The sequence below is a fragment of the Sapajus apella genome, unplaced genomic scaffold (assembly GCF_009761245.1).
Source record: "Sapajus apella isolate SASKATOON/1434 unplaced genomic scaffold, GSC_monkey_1.0 scaffold95, whole genome shotgun sequence".
Classification (NCBI taxonomy): Eukaryota; Metazoa; Chordata; class Mammalia; order Primates; family Cebidae; genus Sapajus; species Sapajus apella.
In genome coordinates this window covers 5,519,930-5,541,654 of record NW_022437035.1, presented here as the reverse complement: position 1 = coordinate 5,541,654, position 21,725 = coordinate 5,519,930, and the positions used below count along the sequence as shown (strand labels likewise).

Sequence of the window (21,725 nt, the reverse complement as noted above, 5' to 3'; positions counted from 1 at the left end):
GTTAATCAGACATGCTAGAAGCACAATATTCTGCCAGACTCAATGTCTGAGGTCCGGCTTGATGGGGAGCCCTGCTGCCCACAGGGTAAACTGAAGGGTTTTCCAAAGAACCAAAGCCAGACACCGCCCATCCTCTATCCCCAGAAACCAGGTACTATAGAGCTCTCATTCCCAACTTCTACAAATCTCTCTGCCCAGACCACTTAAAGGCTAGCTTTAGAGATTTGAGACAGTTATCAAGGGGCCACAGAAAAACTGAAATAATATTTAATTTTCCTTTGCTGGAACAGTAAAGCATATATGGTAAATATTACAAATTAGAGGCATACTAAATGGTTTGTAGCATTTTGTTATAATTCTCTCCTCTAGAACCTGGTTTCAATGACCACATGAATCAGTTACTACTGGCCCAGATTGTATTTTAGAAATGCAAGTCAAAGATTATCTTTCCAAATAAAAGTACCCAGATTGAAACCCCCTCTTTACCACTCCCAAGAGAATGACACAGGCTGGTATTAAAAGACCATCTTTGTGTTGAACAAATGGACCGAAGAAAATCTGGTTTCCTCTCTCTCTGCCTCTTTCTTCTTTACATAACTAGAGGCAAATGAGATGTTTTTCGTTTTAAAAATTTGATTAAGCAGACTGAGCAACAGCCCATTCTTCTGTTCTTTACTGTTTTCTCAATTTGGGGACTGGATTAAGGCACACTCAGGTTGGAAGGACAGTGAAGCTAAGGCCTAACTGCCAGGCAGTGTTGACATCTGGGCATTTAAATTACAAAAGGTGAGTACTAGGTCTGCAGCACTGGTTCAGGGGCTGCCTTTCCCCCTGGAGGCCTTGGAATTCAGACTGCTATTCCAGGTGCCACTGAAAGGGTCCCCAAGTCCCATATACAAGCCTCCTGACCTGAGAAGTAGGAAAGATGGCAGGGCAAAGAATAGGTTTAAATAATAACCTACCTAAATAATTAGAAAAAAAAATAACCCAGATAGAATGGTTATGAATGCACTCTCTTTTTCTTCAGCTGTAGGCACTGAGCTCTTTTGGCAATTTTTTTTTTTTTTTTTGGTGAGATGGAGTCTTACTCTGCCACCAGGCTGGAGTGCAGTGGCATGATCTTAGCTCACTGCAATCTCTGCCTCCAGGGTTCAAGCAGTTCTCCTGCCTCAGCCTTCCAAGTAGCTGGGACTACAGGTACCCACCACCACACCCACCTAATTTTTTTTGTATTTTTCATAGAGTCGGGGTTTCACTATATTGGCCAGGCTGGTCTTGAACTACCTGACCTCGGACAGGGGACTCCCTCTCTGCACTCTTAGTGCTCAGTTCTGTAAACCATCACACTAGGTATTGCGGTCTTACTCTGGCAAGCAGGTATCTCACAGTACTTCCAGTAGACACCATCCTCATGCTCCGCCACATAGCACCAGGGGCTCACGTCTCCATCTGGGTTTCTGTTGGGGAAAAGGATAAAATTCATGATTTCTGATGTGTTAACTCAGCTGGTTCATTGCTGTTCAGTTTTACAGAAAAGGAAATGCTTTGCTTCTGTATTGTTTCTAATACTTGGTCTGTATCTCAGTGCCATCTCTTGTCAAAAAGGAAAATATGGTAATATTACAAGAACAAACATATCCACCATGACATATAGTTCAGAGTCTGGAGGAAAGTGAGCAAAGGTAATATATGTTTAGGTAAATTCACTATAGTTTAACTAGGACAAATGACTACTGCACACATCATGCCAAATAGCACTGGCACCTTGAATGTGAACATGGAGACTCCAAGGCTGAGTGAGCACAGGGGCTCTCAGTGCTGCTGATGAATATGCGAACTGACACAACTGGTCAGAGCAGCAATTTGGTAATTAGAGCCAAAGGCCCTAGAAATATGCAAACCCTCCACTTGGCAATTTCCTCTTTAGGAATTTATTCTAACGAAATCTCACCTATATAGATGTTCAACAAAACACTTTTATAATATGAAAAACAGGTGGAAATAGCAAATGTCCAATAAAGGATTGGTTAAATAGTATATCCATAGAAGGGAATACTAGGCAGCTAGGGAAAATGTGGTATAGAAACCAGTCTTATTAATTTGCAAATATATTCACAATGCCTTATTAGACATTTTTTTTTTTTTTTTTTTTTTTTTTTTGAGAAGGACTCTCACTTTGTCGCCCAGGCTGGAGTGCAGTGGAGTGATCTTGGCTCACTGCAACCTCTATCTCCCAGGCTAGAGCAATTCTCCTGCCTCAAGCCTCCCGAGTAGCTGGGACTACAGGTGCACACTTCCACGCCTGGCTGATTTTTCTGTTTGTTTTTAGTAGAGGTGGGTTTTCACCATGTTGGCCAGTCTGATCTCCAGCTCCTGATCTCAAGTGATCTGCCCATCTTGGCCTCCCAAAGTGCTGAGATTACAGGCGTGAGCAACTGTGCCCAGCCTTATTAGATTTTTTTTTTAAAGAGGCAGTTATAAAACCCAATAGATGACACAATCCCATGTTTTGAAAAGACGTACTTAAGAAGGAATGTACACCAAACTCTTATAAAGTATCTCTAGACACTGGAACTATTGGTGATTTCAATATTTTTTTCTTTTCTGGTATTGTTTCCTTGATAGTGAATACTCCAATGGTGTAATTTTTAAACAGTAAAATAAAATTCACTTAATAAAGACTCCACTGACAAGCTTTCATCAGGATCAGTCTCACATTTGCTAGAAATGGGTGCTATTCCTTCCTCAAAGTGCTGACTCCTCAGAAAATACTGAGGAAAACTGCGCCAGAGTTTCAGTCAGAACTTATGATCCTGTCATGTGGTACCAATTTCTGATATGGAGATATTTTTAAAGATGTATTTCGCATTTCTAAATGAGAATGGCCTGGAATAAATACCCTTTAAGGTCTTTTCAACCCATAGATGCCATAACAATAAGAAGCAACACTACTGAAGCAGACAAATAAAATGGCAGGGGCTACTGGACACACAGAAAAGACTCCACTGCTTTCCAAGCCCCTTTTATTTAGACTCAGAACACTGGAAACCTGACACTCCGGTTAGGCCGGAAATGGGCATAAAGACCCTGCAGCAGGAGCCGGGGAGCAACCCCTATCAGGCCAGAGCGGGCTAAGCCTATCATGTGGCCTGGAAGATAAGCTTTCCCAAAGCACAAAGCGTCCTTTTATTTCTTGTGCCCAAAGGCAGGTGCCAGCACCAACTCTGCTCTTCCCCATTCTCTGCCTTCCTTCTAAGCCAGTTACTTTGAGCCCAGAAAAGTGCATTCCCATCACTCGCCAACTCTCAGACATCTCTAATGTGATGGGTCTGAAAAAGTCACACAGGACAAACATGGTGTCGGGTGTCAGCTGAGAAATCAAAGTAGGAGAGCTTGTACAAAGCCCTTCTTTAAACAATATTTCACTGTCATTTTCCTCCCTCTATTCAGTGTTCAGCTTTGATGTAGTATTTATTTGGTAAAGCCCTTAGAAAACAACTGTTTATTATCAACGTCAAAACCATATTGAAAAGCATCAGAATAGCTTAATAAAGAACAAGCAAATTCATCCTTAACTTTGCTGCAGTGCTAAAACAAAAGGCCTGGACTCTTTGATGTAATAATCCACAATTTCAGCCTCCCTTTTCCAAAGTATAAACTGGTATTAAATAGTTCAGGTCTCCTGCATTCCATCAAATCAAAGGAGAGGGTTTGATGTGATGGCTGCCCAGGGCTAAGGAGAAAGGTTGTCCCTCCTGGCTCTCACTGCTCTCTTAATGGAAGTTTACAGGTGCATTTCTAGGAGCCTTGGGTAGAAGTGAGTGCTAATCCATAAGAAAGAAAAATTTTTTCACATAAATTAGGCCTCACTGGAAATTTGAAATTTACCTTAAAGTCATATTTAAGGCTGGGTGCAGCGGCTCACACCTGCAATTCTAACACTTTGGGAGACTGAGGCAGGTGGATCACAAGGTCGGGAGTTTGATACCAGCCTGGCCAATATGGTGAAACCCCATCTCTACTAAAAATACAAAAAAAATTAGCCGGGCGTGGTTGCACATGCCTGTAATCCCAGCTACTCGGGAGGCTGAGGCAGGAGAATTGCTTGAACCCAGGAGGTGGAGTTTGCAGTTACCCAAGATTGTGCCACTGTGCTCCAGCCTGGGTGACAAAAAGAGATTTTGTCTCAAAAAAAAAAAAAAAAAAAAAGTCAGACTTAAAAACAGGAGTTCCTCTAAGATTTGTTTGATAGGAAGCAGCAGAGCAATAGAATAAACCAACAGCCTACTACCACGAGACACTTTGGAAAAAGAAGAGAAGTAACTATGGAAAGACAAAAACCAAATACTTCTTTCTCTTCCTAAACACTCTTCTCAACCCAACCCAACTATTCCTATAAACAGAAAACCCAGGGTAAGGTAATAAATAAAAAATGGGGTGAGACTAATATTTTAATTAATGCAAAAAATTAACATGTATAAGTTTGAAAATAAAATATGAAAGAATCATTTAATGAACACGTGTAACTTTAATAATGAAATACAACAGATAGCAAAATGTGACATGGCAAATACATAAATTGTATCTGGGACTTGGGACTTGGTGGGGAGGGTTTCAAGAAAAATGGGTAAAATGGGGAACTTTATTTAAACAACATACATCTGTAGTGTTTGAGAAGTTTTTTTAAAGAACAAGCTTTTAACACTTTTATAACATGCAAAATAAGTCAATGGCAACTAGGAGGGAATGGTGAGTTGATACAAGATAGCACAGAGGTGAAGGGAAGTGCTGAAGGTATGGGGATAAAGAGAACATAGACTAAAGGCCTGGTGACTTTGAGATAACTACAAGGGCCCTAGAGTGTTAGCAAAGGTATGTAGAGGGCAGAAGGTAAACAGTGTGGCCCACACAATACAGGAAAATGTATGTTGGCTCAGCTGGGTCAATAGCACCATGGTTGAGATTCCAACATATGTAGAACCAGGGACATGGTGTATAGTTCAACAATGATTTTTTCCTGCCCCAATGGCTCAAGAGGCTGCCTTTGCACCTGTCCTAATAATAATTAAATTCAGTGCATTGCTGAACCATGAGTCTCATTACCAGGATCTTGAGCACAAGCAGCACAAATGTGTAACCAGAAGTGCTTACAATCATTTTTCTGGGCCCTACATACCAGTGATTCTGAACCTGTTTTCAATCACAGATAATTTTGAGAAGCTGATCAAAGCTATGGATCATCCCCAGGAATTGTGAATACACATTTGAAGTATCACGGATGTCAGGTTAAGAGCCCCTGCTAGGGTCAGACAGGAGGAGAAAAGCAAAGCAACACTTAGTCTACTAAAAGGAAGTAAACAGCACACATCTGATGGATACAGCTGTTCCCAGAGCAAGGTTATCCTCGGCTGGCCGGAGGTAGTATAACGTAGGCAGCTTCCTTTGCTCAGAAGCAGGAGCTTGGGTCACAGATGGTGCTGTTTGACCATGACATTCTCAGTAGCGTAGGCTGCTCTTCTAACTGTGTATTGTCCACTGGTGGTAGGGCTAACTGAGAAAGCCCTCCCAAAGAGACAAGAAGTGATCAGACAGAAAAGCAGAGCTTTGAAAACCAGCATTAAAGCATGTTAATGAGTGAAGAGTGTTGAAAAGAGTGGCAAATTGTGTGTGTGTGTGTGTGTGTGTGTGTGTGTGTGTGTGTAAAGTGTGGGAGAAATATTTTAAAAGCTGACAAAATAAGTCTCTGAAGTGGCCAAAAGGCTTTCCCAAGTTGTGAGCTGGGATGAAAGGGGTTCAAAGGAGAGACCAGACATATATCTGTCTTTTTAAAGTACGGCATGGCCCCATCTTACCTGCAATAGTTGTGCTCACCCAGGCCCCCCTCCCCGTTGGGGTATTTCAGAGTATTGTACGGATGCTGAAAAGTCTCGTTCCAAAACAGACATGGCTTCCCGCCTTGCAGTGCCGTCCAGTTCTGTGTTCCCCTATAATCCGCACCATTGGCTGTGAAACACTCTAGGAGAAAGCAAAGACAGAGCAAACTAATTTTCCGGCAACATTCATAGTTTCCTCCCTCTTTGGTTGATGTTTTGTTTGTTTGGACCAAGTTGGAAATGGATAGTGTCTTGCTAGATCCTGGACACAGTGCAGTGAACATTTCTGGGGCTAAATAAATCTGAAATAGGTACCCTCAAAAAGCCAGGCTAATCTTGGCACTAGCTTGTCTACAGACAGTAGAACATTTTTCCCGTAAAGCATACAGATCCCAACTAGGATATAGACAGAGAGCTGAAGTGTACTAAAGCCCATGAAGTGAACTAGGAAACCCCCAAATCTGGGAACAGTTGGTAACAGCCATCCACATGGAATTCTGGGTACTCGGAGGGGGTCAGTGCTCTCGCCAGTTTCTCTGTGTGGTAACTAGAACCAGGTCACCAGCTGTAACTGAGCTCTCCCCTACAGTCTGAAAGGCTGCCCTGACACTTGGATTTAATAAGACCATCGGATACAGCAATGCTTTGGAATCCCAATCACACAAATCTGGGAATGACTCACATTCCCTGGTAATGAAGAACAGTCCTCCCCATGCTGTTTGAGATAGAGGTGCAACAAAACAGACAGTCAACAGGAGGGAGGAAGGGCCGAGTTGGCATTTTCTCTCACCTCTTTCTGAAATTCTTTCTGCAAGGCACATTGAAAATTGTCTCAGGTCCAATTTAATAAAATGACAAATCCTCTCAGGTGCAACAATGTGTTTCTAAAATCTGCTTCTCAGACTTTGGGGGATGGGAACTGAGGCTGATAGGATTTTCACCCACATATTGCATGCATTAAACTTGAAGAGGTTCATGAGACCAGCACAGTACAAAGAACAATTTTTAGAAAGTAGCTTAGTTGAAACTGACAGATAGAAGCACTTCAAACACTTTTTAAAGATATATCACTAGAAAACTGACAATCTGGGGGATTTATACGAGCATTCTCAGCTGTATTTCTTTCCTTCTCCTGGCATGCACTGACCTCTAACTTCCGGTATTAAGGACTCTTAATGCCATCTCTTAGTGTTGTCCATGTGCCTACTCTATTCTAAGCATGTGAGCAACACGAGCACATTCTGGAAGATATTTCTTTTAATACTTCAAACTGTCCACAGAACATCTTTCTTCTAGTGCCCTCTTCCTCTGACCATCCAGGCTCTGTGTTTTGTCTGGAATGGCACCATTTTATGGATAGCCAAAATAATCTGAATGCCCAGCTATGCAAAAAACCCTAGCAATTTATTATTTATTATTTATTATTTTATTTTTATTTTTTGAGTCTTGTTCTGTTGCCCAGGCTGGAGTGTAGTGGTGCGATCTCGGCTCATTGCAACCTTCACCTCCCAGGTTCAAGATTCTCCTGCCTCACCCTCCCTAGTAGCTGGGGTTACAGGCACCTGCCACCACATCCAGCTAATTTTTGTATTTTTAGTAGAGACGGGATTTTGCCATATTGGCCAGGCTGATCTCAAACTCCCAACCTCAAATGATCTGCCCACCTTGGCCTCTCAAAGTGCTGGGATTACAGGCGTGAGCCACTGTACCTGGCCAACCCTAGCAATGTATCATGTCTGGTGCAAAGCTCATGTGTTATGATAAGAGCAACTCTTCATGTACCATGAGGCCAAACCCTCAAACAAGAGTCTGCATAAATAAGTTCAAAGGTAATTGAAAGAGGCAGCTCAGTGTAGCATAAAATGCACTAAACCAAGAGACTAAGCCTTGGCTTCTTGTCCTGGACCTGCTGCTGACCAGCTGTGCGACCTTGGATGAATAAACATCATCCAAATCACTTCTAATATTTACACAATGTTTTACAAATGTCAACTTACCACCGACCCAGAGCAGTACCTTAGTACCCCATTTCACAGATGAAGGAATTGACACTCGACCACGCCTGTGCTGCCTCTTATGGAGCCCCTTTTGCATCACCCTTGTTTCCCCATTCTCTCCCTCACTCCGCTTCCAATTCATCAGCAAGTCCTGTTGACTTCCTTAAAACTTATACCCTGAAACTGCCTTCTCCTCTCCATCTTGGATGCCAACAGTATAGTTCCCTTTATCATTAGAGAATGGTTTGGTCTCACAGCCTCCATTTCTGTTCTCTTACAGTCCATTCCCCATAGTTCTGAAGAGAATGACGGCACTCAGAACAAAACCAACTCTTCCTCGGTGATTGCACGGCCTCTGTGATGCAGCCTCAGCCCCTTCCTCCCACTGAAGCAGAGCTCTTCCCTTACTCACTTGCTGTGCTCCAGCCACACTGGTCTGCTTTTAATTCTGTGAGTACACTATGCTATTTCCTGCCCAAAATGTTCTTTCCCTAATACTTCCCATCACAGACTAAATACTACCTCCTCAGAAAGCCTTCCCATCGTCTTTACTCCTATTTTTCTACCCTGTTTGCTTCACAACACTTACTATCACAAGGAATATATATGATCTGAGAGAGAGAGAGAGAGAGACAGACAGAGAATGTGTGTGGGATCTACCACACCAGACACACCAGAGCCCTATTCCAACCCCAGAGCTATAGTAGGACCTGAGACCTGTATTTTTGAAAAGCAGCTCAGGTGGTTCTGTTAAGTAATCAGGTTTGAGAACCGCCAGACTAGATGATTCTAAGAACATCAAGCCAACCAACTGCTAAATTTTAATTGCTATGTTTTAATACACCTTTTTCTAAAATGCCAATTGCTAGAATTTTAATTGCTATGAGTTAATACATCTTTTTCTCCTATCAGAGCTTGTATAGCAAAACATCATATTGTACCCCTTAAATATATAGGATAAAAATAAATTGTTTTAAAAAGTGTGAGGGGTGCCGGGCGCGGTGGCTCACGCCTGTAATCCCAGCACTTTGGGAGGCCGAGGCGGGTGGATCACGAGGTCAAGAGATCGAGACCATCCTGGTGAACATGGTGAAACCCCGTCTCTACTAAAAATACAAAAAATTAGCTGGGCATGGTGGCGCATGCCTGTAGTCCCGGCTACTCGGGAGGCTGAGGCAGGAGAATTGCCTGAACCCAGGAGGCGGAGGTTGCGGTGAGCCGATATCGCCCCATTGCACTCCAGCCTGGGCAACAAGAGCGAAACTCCGTCTCAAAAAAAAAAAAAAAAAGTGTGAGGGGTGATCCGGCAGCCAGAAATGCAACTCAATATATCAATGGAAGGTCTTAGCTATACATAGCAACCTGCAGGGCAGGAGGGGGTCCTGAGACTTGGATGACTTGGTTTGTAATACAGAAGAATGTGGCAGATGTGTAATAAAAAGAATCCACACACAGGACTGTCCTTATGAATGGAGACAAGATGGCATCTCAGAGTGGAAGTGGGAAAGTGCAGTCTTGTTTGCTTGGGTCTGTTCCTCTTAGACCCAATCTTTTCTCAGTTACACTGGGGAAACTGAGGCAGTGTAACACATTCTGTGATTGTTTTTTGACCAGCCTTGCCCAGTACTTATCAATTGTGGAGAAAAGCAAAGAAAACAAACCTGAAAGCTCTGGATTTTTTTGTTTTGAGATAGAGTCTCACTCTGTCACCAGGCTGCCCAATATTGCAGTCTCAGCTCACTGCAAGCTCTACCTCCCAGGTTCAAGCAATTCTGCTGCCTCAGCCTCCTGAGGCCCACCACCATGCCCAGCTAATTTTTGTATTTTTAGTAGAGACAGGCTTTCACCATGTTAGCCAGGCTGGTCTCAAACTCCTGATCTCGTGATCTGCCCTCCTTGGTCTCCCAAAGTGCTGGGATTATAGGTGTGAGCCACTGCACCCTGCCAAATGCTCTGGATTTAAAGTCATCCGTGCATCTTGATTTCATCAGATACTAGGATGTGTATTAGGTAAATAGGACCCTACCTCCCTTATTTTTTTTTTCTTCAAAATAGTGATTTTACTTCCTTTGTATATGTACCTAGAACTGAGATTGCTGGAATATGGTCATTCTATTTTGAATTTTTTGAGGAACTTCCATACTGTTTTCTATAGTGATTATATTGATTTTTTTTGACTTTATTTTAGGTTCCGGCATACATGTGAAGGTTACATAGGTAAGCTTGTGTCACGGGGTTTGTTGCAGATTATTTAATCACCCAGGTGCCCAACAGTTATCTTTCCTGCTGCTTTCCCTCCTCCCACCCTCCGCCCTCAAGTAGACCCCAGTGTCTGTTGTTTCCTTCTTTGTGTTCCTAAGTTCTGTCATTTAGCTCCCAGCCTCCCTTATTTTCTACTGCTATGAAACTGATATAAGCTTTGGCTAAATAAGCAAGAGATCTAATGTTTAGGAAATTATTCATTAATTACTTCAGCAAATATTTATTCAATACCATGTGCCTGGCACTGTTGACAGCACTGGGGCTACAGAGATGAACAAAGATCTTGTATTCATGGAGCTTACAGACTTATAAAAAACTGATCAAAATTAACATCAGATAGTGATAAGTGCTATTAGGAGGAATGAAGCAGGGTAAAGGGAGGGATATGGAATGGGGAGGGTTCCCTCCTGGAGTGGGTCAGAGAAGGCCTAGGGAGCAGAGATGTGGATGAAGGGAGGAAGCAAACCCAGTGAATGGGGTGGGAGGTGCGTAACTGGCAGAGTGTCCAGCAAATGCAAAGCCCCTGCAAATGGCAATATGCTTGGCAGGTCGGGGAGCTACAAAGCTGCTCCTCTAATCTGACTGAAGTAGAAGAATGAGTAGGGAAGGGCAGGCAAGGCCAGGATGTGTGAGGTCTTGAGGGTTAGATAAATGAGATTTTCGCTTTTTTTGTAAGTGTAGGGGGAAGCCACTGGAGGGCTTTGAGCAGGGGAATGACATGATATGATTTATCTTTTATTTTTATTTATTTATTTTTGTGACTTATCTTTTAATAGAATTGACTAGCTGTTGGGTAGAGGAAAAACCATTGATAGGAACTAGACAGGGAGAAAAGTAGGTAGTTACTGTAGAAGGATGGCCTGGACTAGGCTGGCAGCTGTGGGGTGGTGAGAAGTAGACAGATTCCAGACATATTTTGAAGGTAGTGGCAAAAGTATTTGCTGGGGGCTTGGATACAGGGTCTGAGAGACAGAGGGGTCACACAGAAGACCAAAGGAGCCTGAGCAACCAGGTAAGAAGTGATACCATTTACTGTAATAGGGAGGGCTCAGGAAGGTCAGAGTGTTTTGGGATAGAATCAAGAGTTTGGTTTTGGATAGGTTAAGCTTGACATCTTCTGAAAACTGAGTGGAGATGTAGAGTAAGCAAATGGCTACACGAGTCTGGAGTTGAGAAAAAACACTGAGGCTAGAGCTAGAAATATGGTCCCCAGCACTTATGTGTAGAGAGAATAGGCTACTGTGTGTATCAGCCCTGACATCTGGGGCTGAGCCCTGGGGTCCTTCAACATATCACGCTTCACAATGATGACTGAGAAAGTACAGCCTGTGAGATAGGAGAAAAGCTAGGAAAGCTCTTTCAGTAATTTTTTTTTTTTTTTTTTTTTGGGAAGGGATTTTCTCTTGTTACCCAGGCTGGAGTGCAATGGCGCGATCTCGGCTCACCGCAACCTCCGCCTCCTGGGTTCAGGCAATTCTCCTGCCTCAGCCTCCTGAGTAGCTGGGATTACAGACACGTGCCACCATGCCCAGCTAAGTTTTTGTAGTTTTTAGTAGAGACGGGGTTTCACCATGTTGACCAGGATGGTCTCGATCTGTTGACCTCGTGATCCACCCGCCTCGGCCTCCCAAAGTGCTGGGATTACAGGCTTGAGCCACCGCGCCCGGCCCAATTTTTTTTTTCTTTATCACACACTACCTCTAGCAACAATGTGGTACAGTGCAGAAAGCATATGTTAGGGGCTCTAGAGCCAGACCCCAGCTTTTCAGTTTACAAGCTACAAGAACCTGCCTAACTTCTTTGAGCCTCAGTTTCCTGACTTGCAAAATGAGGGATTTGATTATCTACAGCTCAGGGCAGTTGGAAGAATTGGAAGGTGTGTAAGTAAAGTACTCAGTACATGGTAGGTATCCAAAAATTATTACTGTATAATCATAAAGGTATAAAAATAATCAAACTTTATATAAGCTTAGAAATATTATAAGCATCATGATAATGTAGGTTATTCTGAGGCCAGGCGCGGTGGCTCATGCCTGTGATCACAGCACTTCGAGAGGCCTAGGCGGGCAGACCACTTGAGCTCAGGAGTTCGAGACCAGCCTGGGCAACATGGCGAAACTCCATCTCTACCAAAAATACAAAATTAGGCAAGCATGGTGGTGTGCACTTGTGGTCGCAACTACTTAAAAGACTGAGGTAGGAGGATCACTTGAGCTTGGGAGGCGAAGGTTGCAGTGAGCCAAGATGACACTACTGCACTATACCCTCGGTGACACAGTGAGACCCCATCGCAAAATATATGTGTGTGTGTGTACGTTATTCTGGTCCACAAAATAATTAGCTATAAAAGGCAATATAACATGAGTATATGAGCACATCATCCTACTACAATTCTGTTTAAAGTTAGGCTACCATCAGCTAGGCGCAGTGGCTCGCACCTATAATCCCAGCACTTTGGGAGGCCGAGGCGGGTGGATCACAAGGTCAGGAGTTCAAGACCAGCCTGGCCAACATGGTGAAACCCTGTCTCTACTAAAAAGACAAAAAAAAAAAATTAGCTGGGTGTGATGGTGGATGCGTGTAATCCCACCTACTTGGGAGGCTGAGACAGGAGAATCACTTGGACCCGGAAGGTGAAGGTTGCAGTGAGCTGAGATCGTACCACTGCACTCCAGCCTGAGCAACAGAGCAAGACTTCATCTCGGGGGAAAAAAAAAAAAAAGGCTACCATCAAGATGGAATATATATATGGTTTGACTCCTGTGTTAAATCCTAGCATTCAGTGGACATGCAGTAAAGGAAAAGATACAGAGGAGCAAGTAGGTCTTTCTTAATCAAAATTTCAGCTACAAATATGATAAAAATACATCTTCATTTATTTATGCTACTAAAATCACATAATTGAATGTTTATACTAATCATAAGTGAGAAAAATACAAGTTAATAGAGTCCCAGAAAAAACTGCCAGGTTGTAGAATACCTGCTCTGCAGCTTTAAAGTTCATGCTTAAACTACCACAAGGTATTCTTTTAAAATAATTAAAACTTGGCCAAGCAGGATGGCTCATGCCTGTAATCCCAGCACTTTGGGAGGCCGAGGTGGGTGGATCACCTGAGATCAGGAGTTTGAGACCAGCCTGACCAACATGGTAAAACCCCATCTCTAATAAAAATATAAAAGCAGCCAGGTATGGTGGCACATGCCTGTAATCCCAGCTACTTGGGAGGCTGAGGCAGGAGAATCACTTGAACCCAGGAGGCGGAGGTTGCAGTGAGCCAAGATCGTACCATTGGACTCCAGCCTGGGCAACAAGAGCGAAACTCTGTCTCAAAATAATAATAATAATAATTAAAACTTGACGTGTATAAGATAGTGGTAGGAAAACAGCAGTTAATCTCAAAGACATCCTAATCTTTGGTAAGATTTAATAAAGCTGAAGAATATGCTCTCTATAAAGCTCTATAACTAGTTAATTCTTAATTTGTCCCAAACCACACTACTGAGAAATATAACACTTTTCTCATATTGAATCTAGAATATTCCTGGTTTTCTGGTAGAATTACTAGTTAGATCTCTATTAACAATGCTTGTGAGAGTCATTGGGTGTTTGTTTTTTTTTTTTTTTTAATCCACCAAAGTTAAGTCTTTGTTCTCTCAAAATTCTGTCGGAGAATTTTGTTCCTGTGGGTCCACTTAGCACTTCTACTGATCTTATGTTGGAAGATTCTGGCTGGTTTTAGCCTGGCTTGAAATCAACATGAATCAATACACATTAAATTCAATTACAGCATCTTAAAAGCAAGACAGCAGATAACATATTCCAATGAGAACATCCTGTTCTTTAAAAAATGTCTATGAAACTTGGTAGGTAGATAGATTACAGAAATCTAAGGGTTAGGTGGAAATGCCTTTTTTTTTTTTTTTTTTTTTTTTTTTTTAATATTTAGAAGGTATGGCTCATGCCTATAATCCCAGAACTTTGGGAGGCAAAGGCAAGAGGATCACTTGAGCCCAGGAGTTTGAGATCAGCCTGGGCAACGTAGGGAGACCCCATCTCTACAAATAAAAATCAAAGTTAAAAATTTGCTGGGTATGGTGGTGTGTGCTTGTAATCCTAGTTATCTGGGAAGCTGAGGTGGGAGGATCACTTGAGCCCAGGAAGCTAAAGCTGCAGTAAGCCATGGTTATGCACTCCAGCCTGCATGATGGAATGAGAGAGAGAGGGCAACATGACAGTGTTGTCAAATATTCACAGAACACACCTGTTGCCCTGTTGGGTTTCAAATACAGATTGGTGCCCAGTGGGAACTTGCACCACTTCAAAGCTCCTGGGCAGACTACCCTTAGCCCCCAGATACTCAAAAGCACTATGGAAAAGCTGATTTCAGTTATGTGAAACCCTGTAGTAAAGGGGCATGTGGCCCTGGGAAGGCAGGGGTTCCGTTTTTTCCAACCCAAAACCATTGAGGATATGAGAGGACACACTCCCATCTTCAAAAATGGCTCTCCAAGACCAGTGATTTCTACAATTACATAGAGGAATGTCATCAGATTTAGACTAGAAAGAGGACAGTTTGGGGGAAAACAGCCCTGTACACACATAGTACGTATGGAGAATCAGTGCAATAAAGGGGAAATGATATCAGAGAAGCAGCTGACATTGCGGTTTGAACAAACCACACAGACATGTCATTGGGCCTCGGTTTCTTCCTTGGTTTCCTCATCTGTGAAATTAGGAGGGTTGAGCCAGAATTATCTCAATGTCCCTTCACTGTAAATGTCTACAATTTCAAGTTCAAGATCTAAGAAAATGAAACTCAAGTTCAAAAGTCTGGGGTGATATGACTGGAAAGCACTAATGGCTAAAAATCTCTTCCAGGCTTAAAATTGTCTAATTTTATGTTTCTCTAATGGAAGTAAGAATTCTATGGTAAACAAACAAACAAACAAACTCGCCTCCCATGTGGGTCTTCCCTCTGAGAGACACTTAGGCAGGGTGTCACACAGGCTGGAGTGCAGTGGAGCAATCCTGGCTCACTGTGGCCAGCCTCGATCTCCCAGGTTCAAGTGATCCTCCCATTTCAGCCTCCCATATAGCTGGCACTACAGGCATGTGGCACCACACCTGGCTAATTTTAAAATTTTTTTGTAGATATGGGGTCTATGTTGTCTAGGCCGATCTTGAACCCCTGGACTCACTCTATCTACCTGCCTCTGCCTCTCAAAGTGCTAGAATTACAAGCAAGAGCTATTGTGCCCGGCCTACTTAGGCATTCTTCTTGCTTAAAAGAAACTACATCTTCAACAAGTAAAATGCAAGAAAAGAAAAAAGGGGAAATCTAAGGGTTAATAGAAATTTAGGACTCACATTATCTAAATATACCCTGTTAGATCCTGACTAAAGTGTAAAAAATACTAGTAAGACAACCAGGAAAATTTGAACATTGACTGGGTATTTGATGGCTTTAAGGAATTACTTGGTTTATTTTAGTTGTAATAGTGGTACTGTTACTATGCTTTTGAAAGGAATCCTTAGCATTTAGAGATACATACTAAAATGTTTACAGATGTGGTGACATACCTGAAATTGGTTACAAAATAATATAGTCAGGAGAAAGAAGAGCGTATAGAGGAAACATTAGCCATGGTTAATAATCGTGGAGGTCGGGAGATAGATACATGAGACTTCCTTACACTCTCTTCTCTATTTGTGTCCTAAGTTTCCCATAATAAAAAATTTTTCAAAGAACATCTTGAAAATAGTTACTAACATGTTATTTTGAAATTAATCTACCTTAGCCTTTTTTCAAGAACTATAAACAAATTCAGCCATAAAGTCAGTCATCTAAATAAAAATTGACATTCATTATCAAGCTCTTGGATTGTGTATTAACAGTGCCAAATGACCATAGAACAAGCTTCCCTTTGTTTTTTTTGCCCAAAGTGGAATTATTACAACAAAAATCACTATAAATTAAGTATTAGCTTTTCATTAAAATACCTTTTAGATCTTCTTTTCCATTTAAGGAGACAGTGTCCTTCAAAACAGTATGGAAGGAAAGGCCATGCCTCTCAAAGTTACTTTAACTAAAGAATTTATACTTTTGGAAGGGGACTTGAGGTCTTCTATTTGAATCTCCCATTTATCTCTACTAAGAGATGAAATATTTACTTACTTAAAAGATCATTCCAAGAAAATCTGAACTTACAGTACATATAAGACCAGATGTTTGAATTCAGAAGAACCATGAAAATTCTTCAGAGAGGGGGCCTTATTTGTTAAATAAAAATTCAAAAAAGAAATAATTATTAAGGCAGAGAAGGTCCAGAATGCAGTGGCTTGGGTAGCACTCTTTCTTCATCTGGCTCTCATCTTGAATATGCTCCACTCCTACCCAGGCAGGACCCACTAGAAAACATGCCATGCTTGTCACTGTGAAGCATGTGTGTTTTTGCCAGGAATAGTCATCATGAATATGCATTAGTGCTTGAGGAATTTTTATTTATCATTTACCATGTTATAAACCCATACAATAGTCAGAGGCGTTTGAATCAGAGCAACTCCATGTTGAATAGCAGATAGGTAAAACGAGGCTGAGACTTGCTGGGCTACATCCCCAGTTTAGGCATTCTTAGTCACAGGATGAGATTGGAGGTCAGCACAAGACACAGGTCACAAAGCCTCTGCTGATAAAACAGGGTGCGGTAAGGAAGCCAGCCAACCCTCCACCCCCAAAACCAAGATGGTGACAAAAGTGACCTCTGGTCACACTAATTATAATATACTAGGATGCCAAAAGACACTCCTACAAGCACCATGACAGTTTACAAATGCCACAGCAACATCCAGAAGTTCCCTACACGGTCTAAAAACAGAGGAACCTGGGCCGGGCGCAGTGGTTCATGCCGGTAATCCCAGCACTTTGGGAGGCCGAGGCAGGCGGATCACAAAGTCAGGAGATCCAGACCATCCTGGCTAACCCAGTAAAACCCTGACCCCCTCTACTAAAAATACAAATTAGCCGGGCGTGGTGGCGGGCGCCTGTAGTCCCAGCTACTTGGGAGGCTGAGGCAGGAGAATCGCTTGAATTCGGGAGGCGGAGGTTGCAGTGAGCCCACATCGCGTCACTGCACTGCACAGCCTGGGAAGCAACACTTTGTCTCAAAAAAAGAAGAAAATAAAAGAAAAAGGAATCCTCAGTCTCAGTTCCAGGAACTCCTCACTCCTTTCCCCAAAAGCTGATGAATAATGCACCCCTTGTTTAGCCTATGGTCAAGAAATAACCATAAAAATAGCCGACCAGCAGCCCTTGGGGCTGCTCTGCCTATGGACCTATGGAGTAGTTATTCTTTTGTTCATTTACTGCTCTAATAAACTTGCTTTCACTTTACTCTATGGACTCGCCCGGAATTCTTTTTTTTTGATACGAGTCCCACTCTATCACCCAGCCTGGAGTGCATGGTGCAATCTCAGCTCACTGCAACCTCCACCTTCCAGGTTCAAATGATTCTCCTGCCTCAGCCTCCTGAGTAACTGGGCTAATAGGCACCCACCACCATGCCCGGCTAATTTTTGTGTTTTTAGTAGAGATGGGGTTTCACCATGTTGGCCAGGCTGGTCTCAAACTCCTGACCTCAGGTGATTCACCTGCCTCAGCCTCCCAAAGTGCTGGGATTACAGGCGTAGCCACTGAGCTAGCCCCTAAATTCTTTCTTATGAAAGATCCAAGAACCTTCTTTTGGGGTCTAGAGAAGGACCCCTTTCTAGTATCACAACCATCGAACTGAAGCCCAAAAGATACTTTTTGAGAAAAAAAAAAAAGTCCATTAACCTATCAGCATTCAGGTCTATAATACGTAGAGAGAGATTAAACCTCAAAGAATGGACTCGTTCAAATAGTCAGAAGTCACAGACTCAGCAGAACTCTAAGAAAAACATTTCATTTATTAACCAAAGCACCTTGATGGATTTCACTTCCAATATCAGTAGAATATATTCTATTATACTTTGGTGATATAAAGCATTTTCTCTCTCAATATAATATGTGAATACAAATAAATCTACCTTAGATATTTATTTATAAATATCTTCCAGAATCTTGAAATAAAATTTCATACTAGAAAGTTTTCACAGCCTTGGCAACATAGTGAAACCCTGTCCCTACATATATATATATTTTTTTTTTTTTTTTTTTTTTTTTTTTTTTTTTTTTTTTTTTTAGAACTGAGTTTTGCTCTTGTTGTCCAAGCTAGAGTGCAGTGGCGCAATCTTGGCTCACCTTAACCTCTACCTGCCAGATTCAAGCAATTCTTCTGCTTCAGCCTCCTGAGTATCTGCGATTGATTACAGGCATGTGCTACCACACCCAGCTAATTTTGTATTTTCTCCATGTTGGTCAGGCTAGTCTTGAACTCCCAATCTCAGATGATCCACTGGCCTTAGCCTCCCAAAGTTCTGGGATTACAGGCGTGAGCTACTGTGTCCGGCCAAAAAATATTTTTTTTAAATTAGCCGGGCGTAGTGTTGGGCGCCTCCCAGCTACTTGAGAGGCTGGGGTCAAGCAAGGGGCTCTCTTGAGCCTTGGGAGGTCAAGTCTGCAGTGAGCTGTAACCATGTCTGGGTGACCAAGTGAGAACTTGTCTCCAAAAAAAAAAAAGTTTTCTCATAAGGATACAGGAAATATTGAGATATTTTAAAGCTGAAAGTCCCACTTGCTGATGGACAATACCTCAGCTCATTATAAGCCAGCTCTAAAGAAAATAAAAAGACAAAAGGCTCAGGGTCTAGAATAGGTAGCACTAACTTCTAGAGAAACCAGGGGTTTTGAAATAAGTCACACGGTGCTTGCTGCCACAGCTCTTAAAGGATTTGATTACCTTGAATTGTAATTGCTCAAGAAGCACATGGCCCTGTTTCCAATAGCCTATGAGCTTGATCGTCTTACTCACCTTTGTATCCTCAGCAACTACAGACCACATAGAAGGTGCCTGGCAAAATGTGTGTTGAATGAAGGAAGCTGGTGAATGAGGGGCTAGGGGAAAACTCCATTACAGATACATTCAGGGTGCCCCAGTTTCCTCACCAATGTGTTCCTCTAGGCCGGCCTCAAGACTTACCTAGCAATACCTAGAAGTTCTAGGAAAGTTTATGTAAATCAAGGAAATCAAATATTTGTGCTTTAAACCAGGAGACTCTGCTATTTAGAGGAAATGGATGGTGTCTGGGTACAGTGGCTCACGCTTGTCATCCCAGCACTTTGGGAGGCCCAGGTGGGAGAATCACTTGAAGTGAGGAGTTCGAGACCAGCCTGGTCAGCATAATGAAACTCTGTCTCTATTGAAAATACAAAAATTAGCTGTGTGTGTTGGCACACACCTGTAATCCCAGCTACTTGGGAGGCTGAGGCATAAGAATTGCTTGAACCCAGGAGGCGGAGGCCGCAGTGAGCCAGGATTGCACCATTGCACTCCAGCATAGGCTACAGAGCGAGACTCCATCTCAAAACAAAAATAAAATAAAAATATGAATTTCATATTTAGTTTGCTTTAAGCAGAAGGCACCCAGCTCAAATCTATACCTTACCTCACTATCACGTGAGCAACCTTTTTCCATACTGTCTGAAGTTCTCAATTAGATGAAAAGGAGATAAACTGATATAATCCAGCTTCTAGACAAGTTTTGTTAGCAATGCCTGTGACCTATGTTTAATGTCAGATGGCAAGAAAATTCCCAAATAATAGAGTCCTGGAGGGCAGCCAATACACTCCATGGAAGCCAGACTCTGGGCTTTTCAGCTTCCCTTGGCTGATATGGGATAGACAAGTAATATAAGAGCTCCTGAGTGGGGAGCTGATACCAGGTAGACCATATATTGCTAGAGGACATTTTCAAGGTAAAACCTGAAGCAACAAAATCGCAGTCTTCTGTCAATTGGCATTGGGACAAGTCCTAATCAGAGATGCTGAGCACACAGTAGGGATTTGATAAGCATTTGTTAATCATTCCCAACAAAAAAATATGACTCAAGAGATGGGTTTCATAAGTTCTAGCCAGGGAGACAGTTTAGGGCAGAAGGAAAGGCTCAGTATAACACTGACTTATAAACGAACTATCATCTCCGGTCACTTGGAGTGATAAGAGTAAGAGCAGACAGTGGCCAACAGATTAATTCTGATTCTCAAAGGTTTAAAGTTTCACGGAGAGTTCCATGAAGCTTGATTAGGGTTGCCAGATTTAAGAAATAAAAACAGAATTCTCAGTTAAATTTGAATTTCAGATAAATACCAAAGAATTTTTTAAGACAAGTATTCCTAAATATTGCATGAAACAGACTTATAAAAAATTATTTGGTGTTTATCTGAAATTCAAACTTAATCGGGCATACTATAATTTATCTGCCAATTATACTCTAGAGAGAATAAAAAGATACAGTGAATCACAGACCCCCTTCCTGCATTAAGGTTTCTGAAACGATGTCCACAGAAATGCTTAGAGAGGTTAGATGTGGATAATGAAGAGTCTGCTTTTTTTTTTTTTTTTTTGAGATGGAGTCTCATTCTGTCACCCAGGCTGGAGTGCAGTGGCGCGGTCTCAGCTCACTGCAACCTCTGCCTCCTGGGTTCAAACGATTCTCCTGCCTCAGCCTTCCGAGTATCTGGGACTACAGGCACATGTCACCATGCCCGGCTAATTTTTGTATTTTTAGTAGAGACGGGGTTTCACTATGTTGACCAGGCTGGTCTCGAACACGTGACCTCATGATCTGCCCACCTCGGCCTCCCAAAGTGCTGGGATTACAGGTGTGAGCCACTGCGCCTGGCCAGAATCTGCTTTCTTAAGAGTGAAAAAAGATGCTGATCAGTATCAACTGTTTCTGGGCAGGCAACTAACAGTAAAAAGAAGGACAAAAGAATAATGCAATCAGGATGGGGTTTATCAACCTCAGCACTACTAACATTTTGAACTGGATAACTCTTTGGTGTAGAGGCTCTCCTGTGCATTCTAGGATGTTTAGCAGCAGCATCCCTGGCCTCTACCTGCTAGATGCCAGTAGCACCTCTTTAGCTGTGACAGCCAAAGAGGCCTCCCTCCAAGTATTGCAAAATGCCCCCTGGGGGCAAAATCTCCTCCAGTTGAAGTCACTGAGTTAGAAGAAATGGTCAAATAAACAGAAAGTGTCACATCCATTAACTGATGGTCATATAACTAAAGATCGTTCTCAAGGGAGACTTTCTCAGCTCAGCCCCTGGCCCCTCCAAGCCCCTAACAAAGACGGTCTAGTCATTTCAGCTGAGACAATCAGAAACTCTTCATCTGCCAGAAGCGCTAGAGAAGAATCTTTGGTGAGCCAAGCCAGTGGAGCTCTGCATGGTCATGCACACATCACAGTAAGCAGGGCATCGCACCCAGCCTTTGAAGACACTCCTTTTAAGTTAATCTCCCCTCCAACTAAACTTTTTCCAAATCTCTTCCTGCCATTTGGAAGTTGAGTGATTCTCAGCTGAAAAGGCCTGCATATACGAGGTGCAGATGGCAGCAGTTACAGCCCTCACCAGATGCTACAGTCTCTAATTTGATTGAAAGGATATAATT

At 42.4% G+C, this 21,725-nt stretch overlaps 1 protein-coding gene across 3 annotated transcripts in view; it reads right to left on the bottom strand.

Moving 5' to 3' along the window:
• KREMEN1 (kringle containing transmembrane protein 1) overlaps positions 1-21,725 on the bottom strand; it is a 70,498-nt gene that overhangs the window by 41,633 nt on the left and 7,140 nt on the right. For all 3 annotated transcript variants that reach the window (XM_032256755.1, XM_032256756.1, XM_032256757.1), the window contains exons 2-3: positions 5,853-6,015; positions 1,366-1,457 (exon numbers count right to left, since the gene is read on the bottom strand). In XM_032256755.1, the coding sequence (XP_032112646.1) occupies positions 1,366-1,457; positions 5,853-6,015 (255 nt within the window). The remainder of the gene's footprint in view (positions 1-1,365; positions 1,458-5,852; positions 6,016-21,725) is intronic.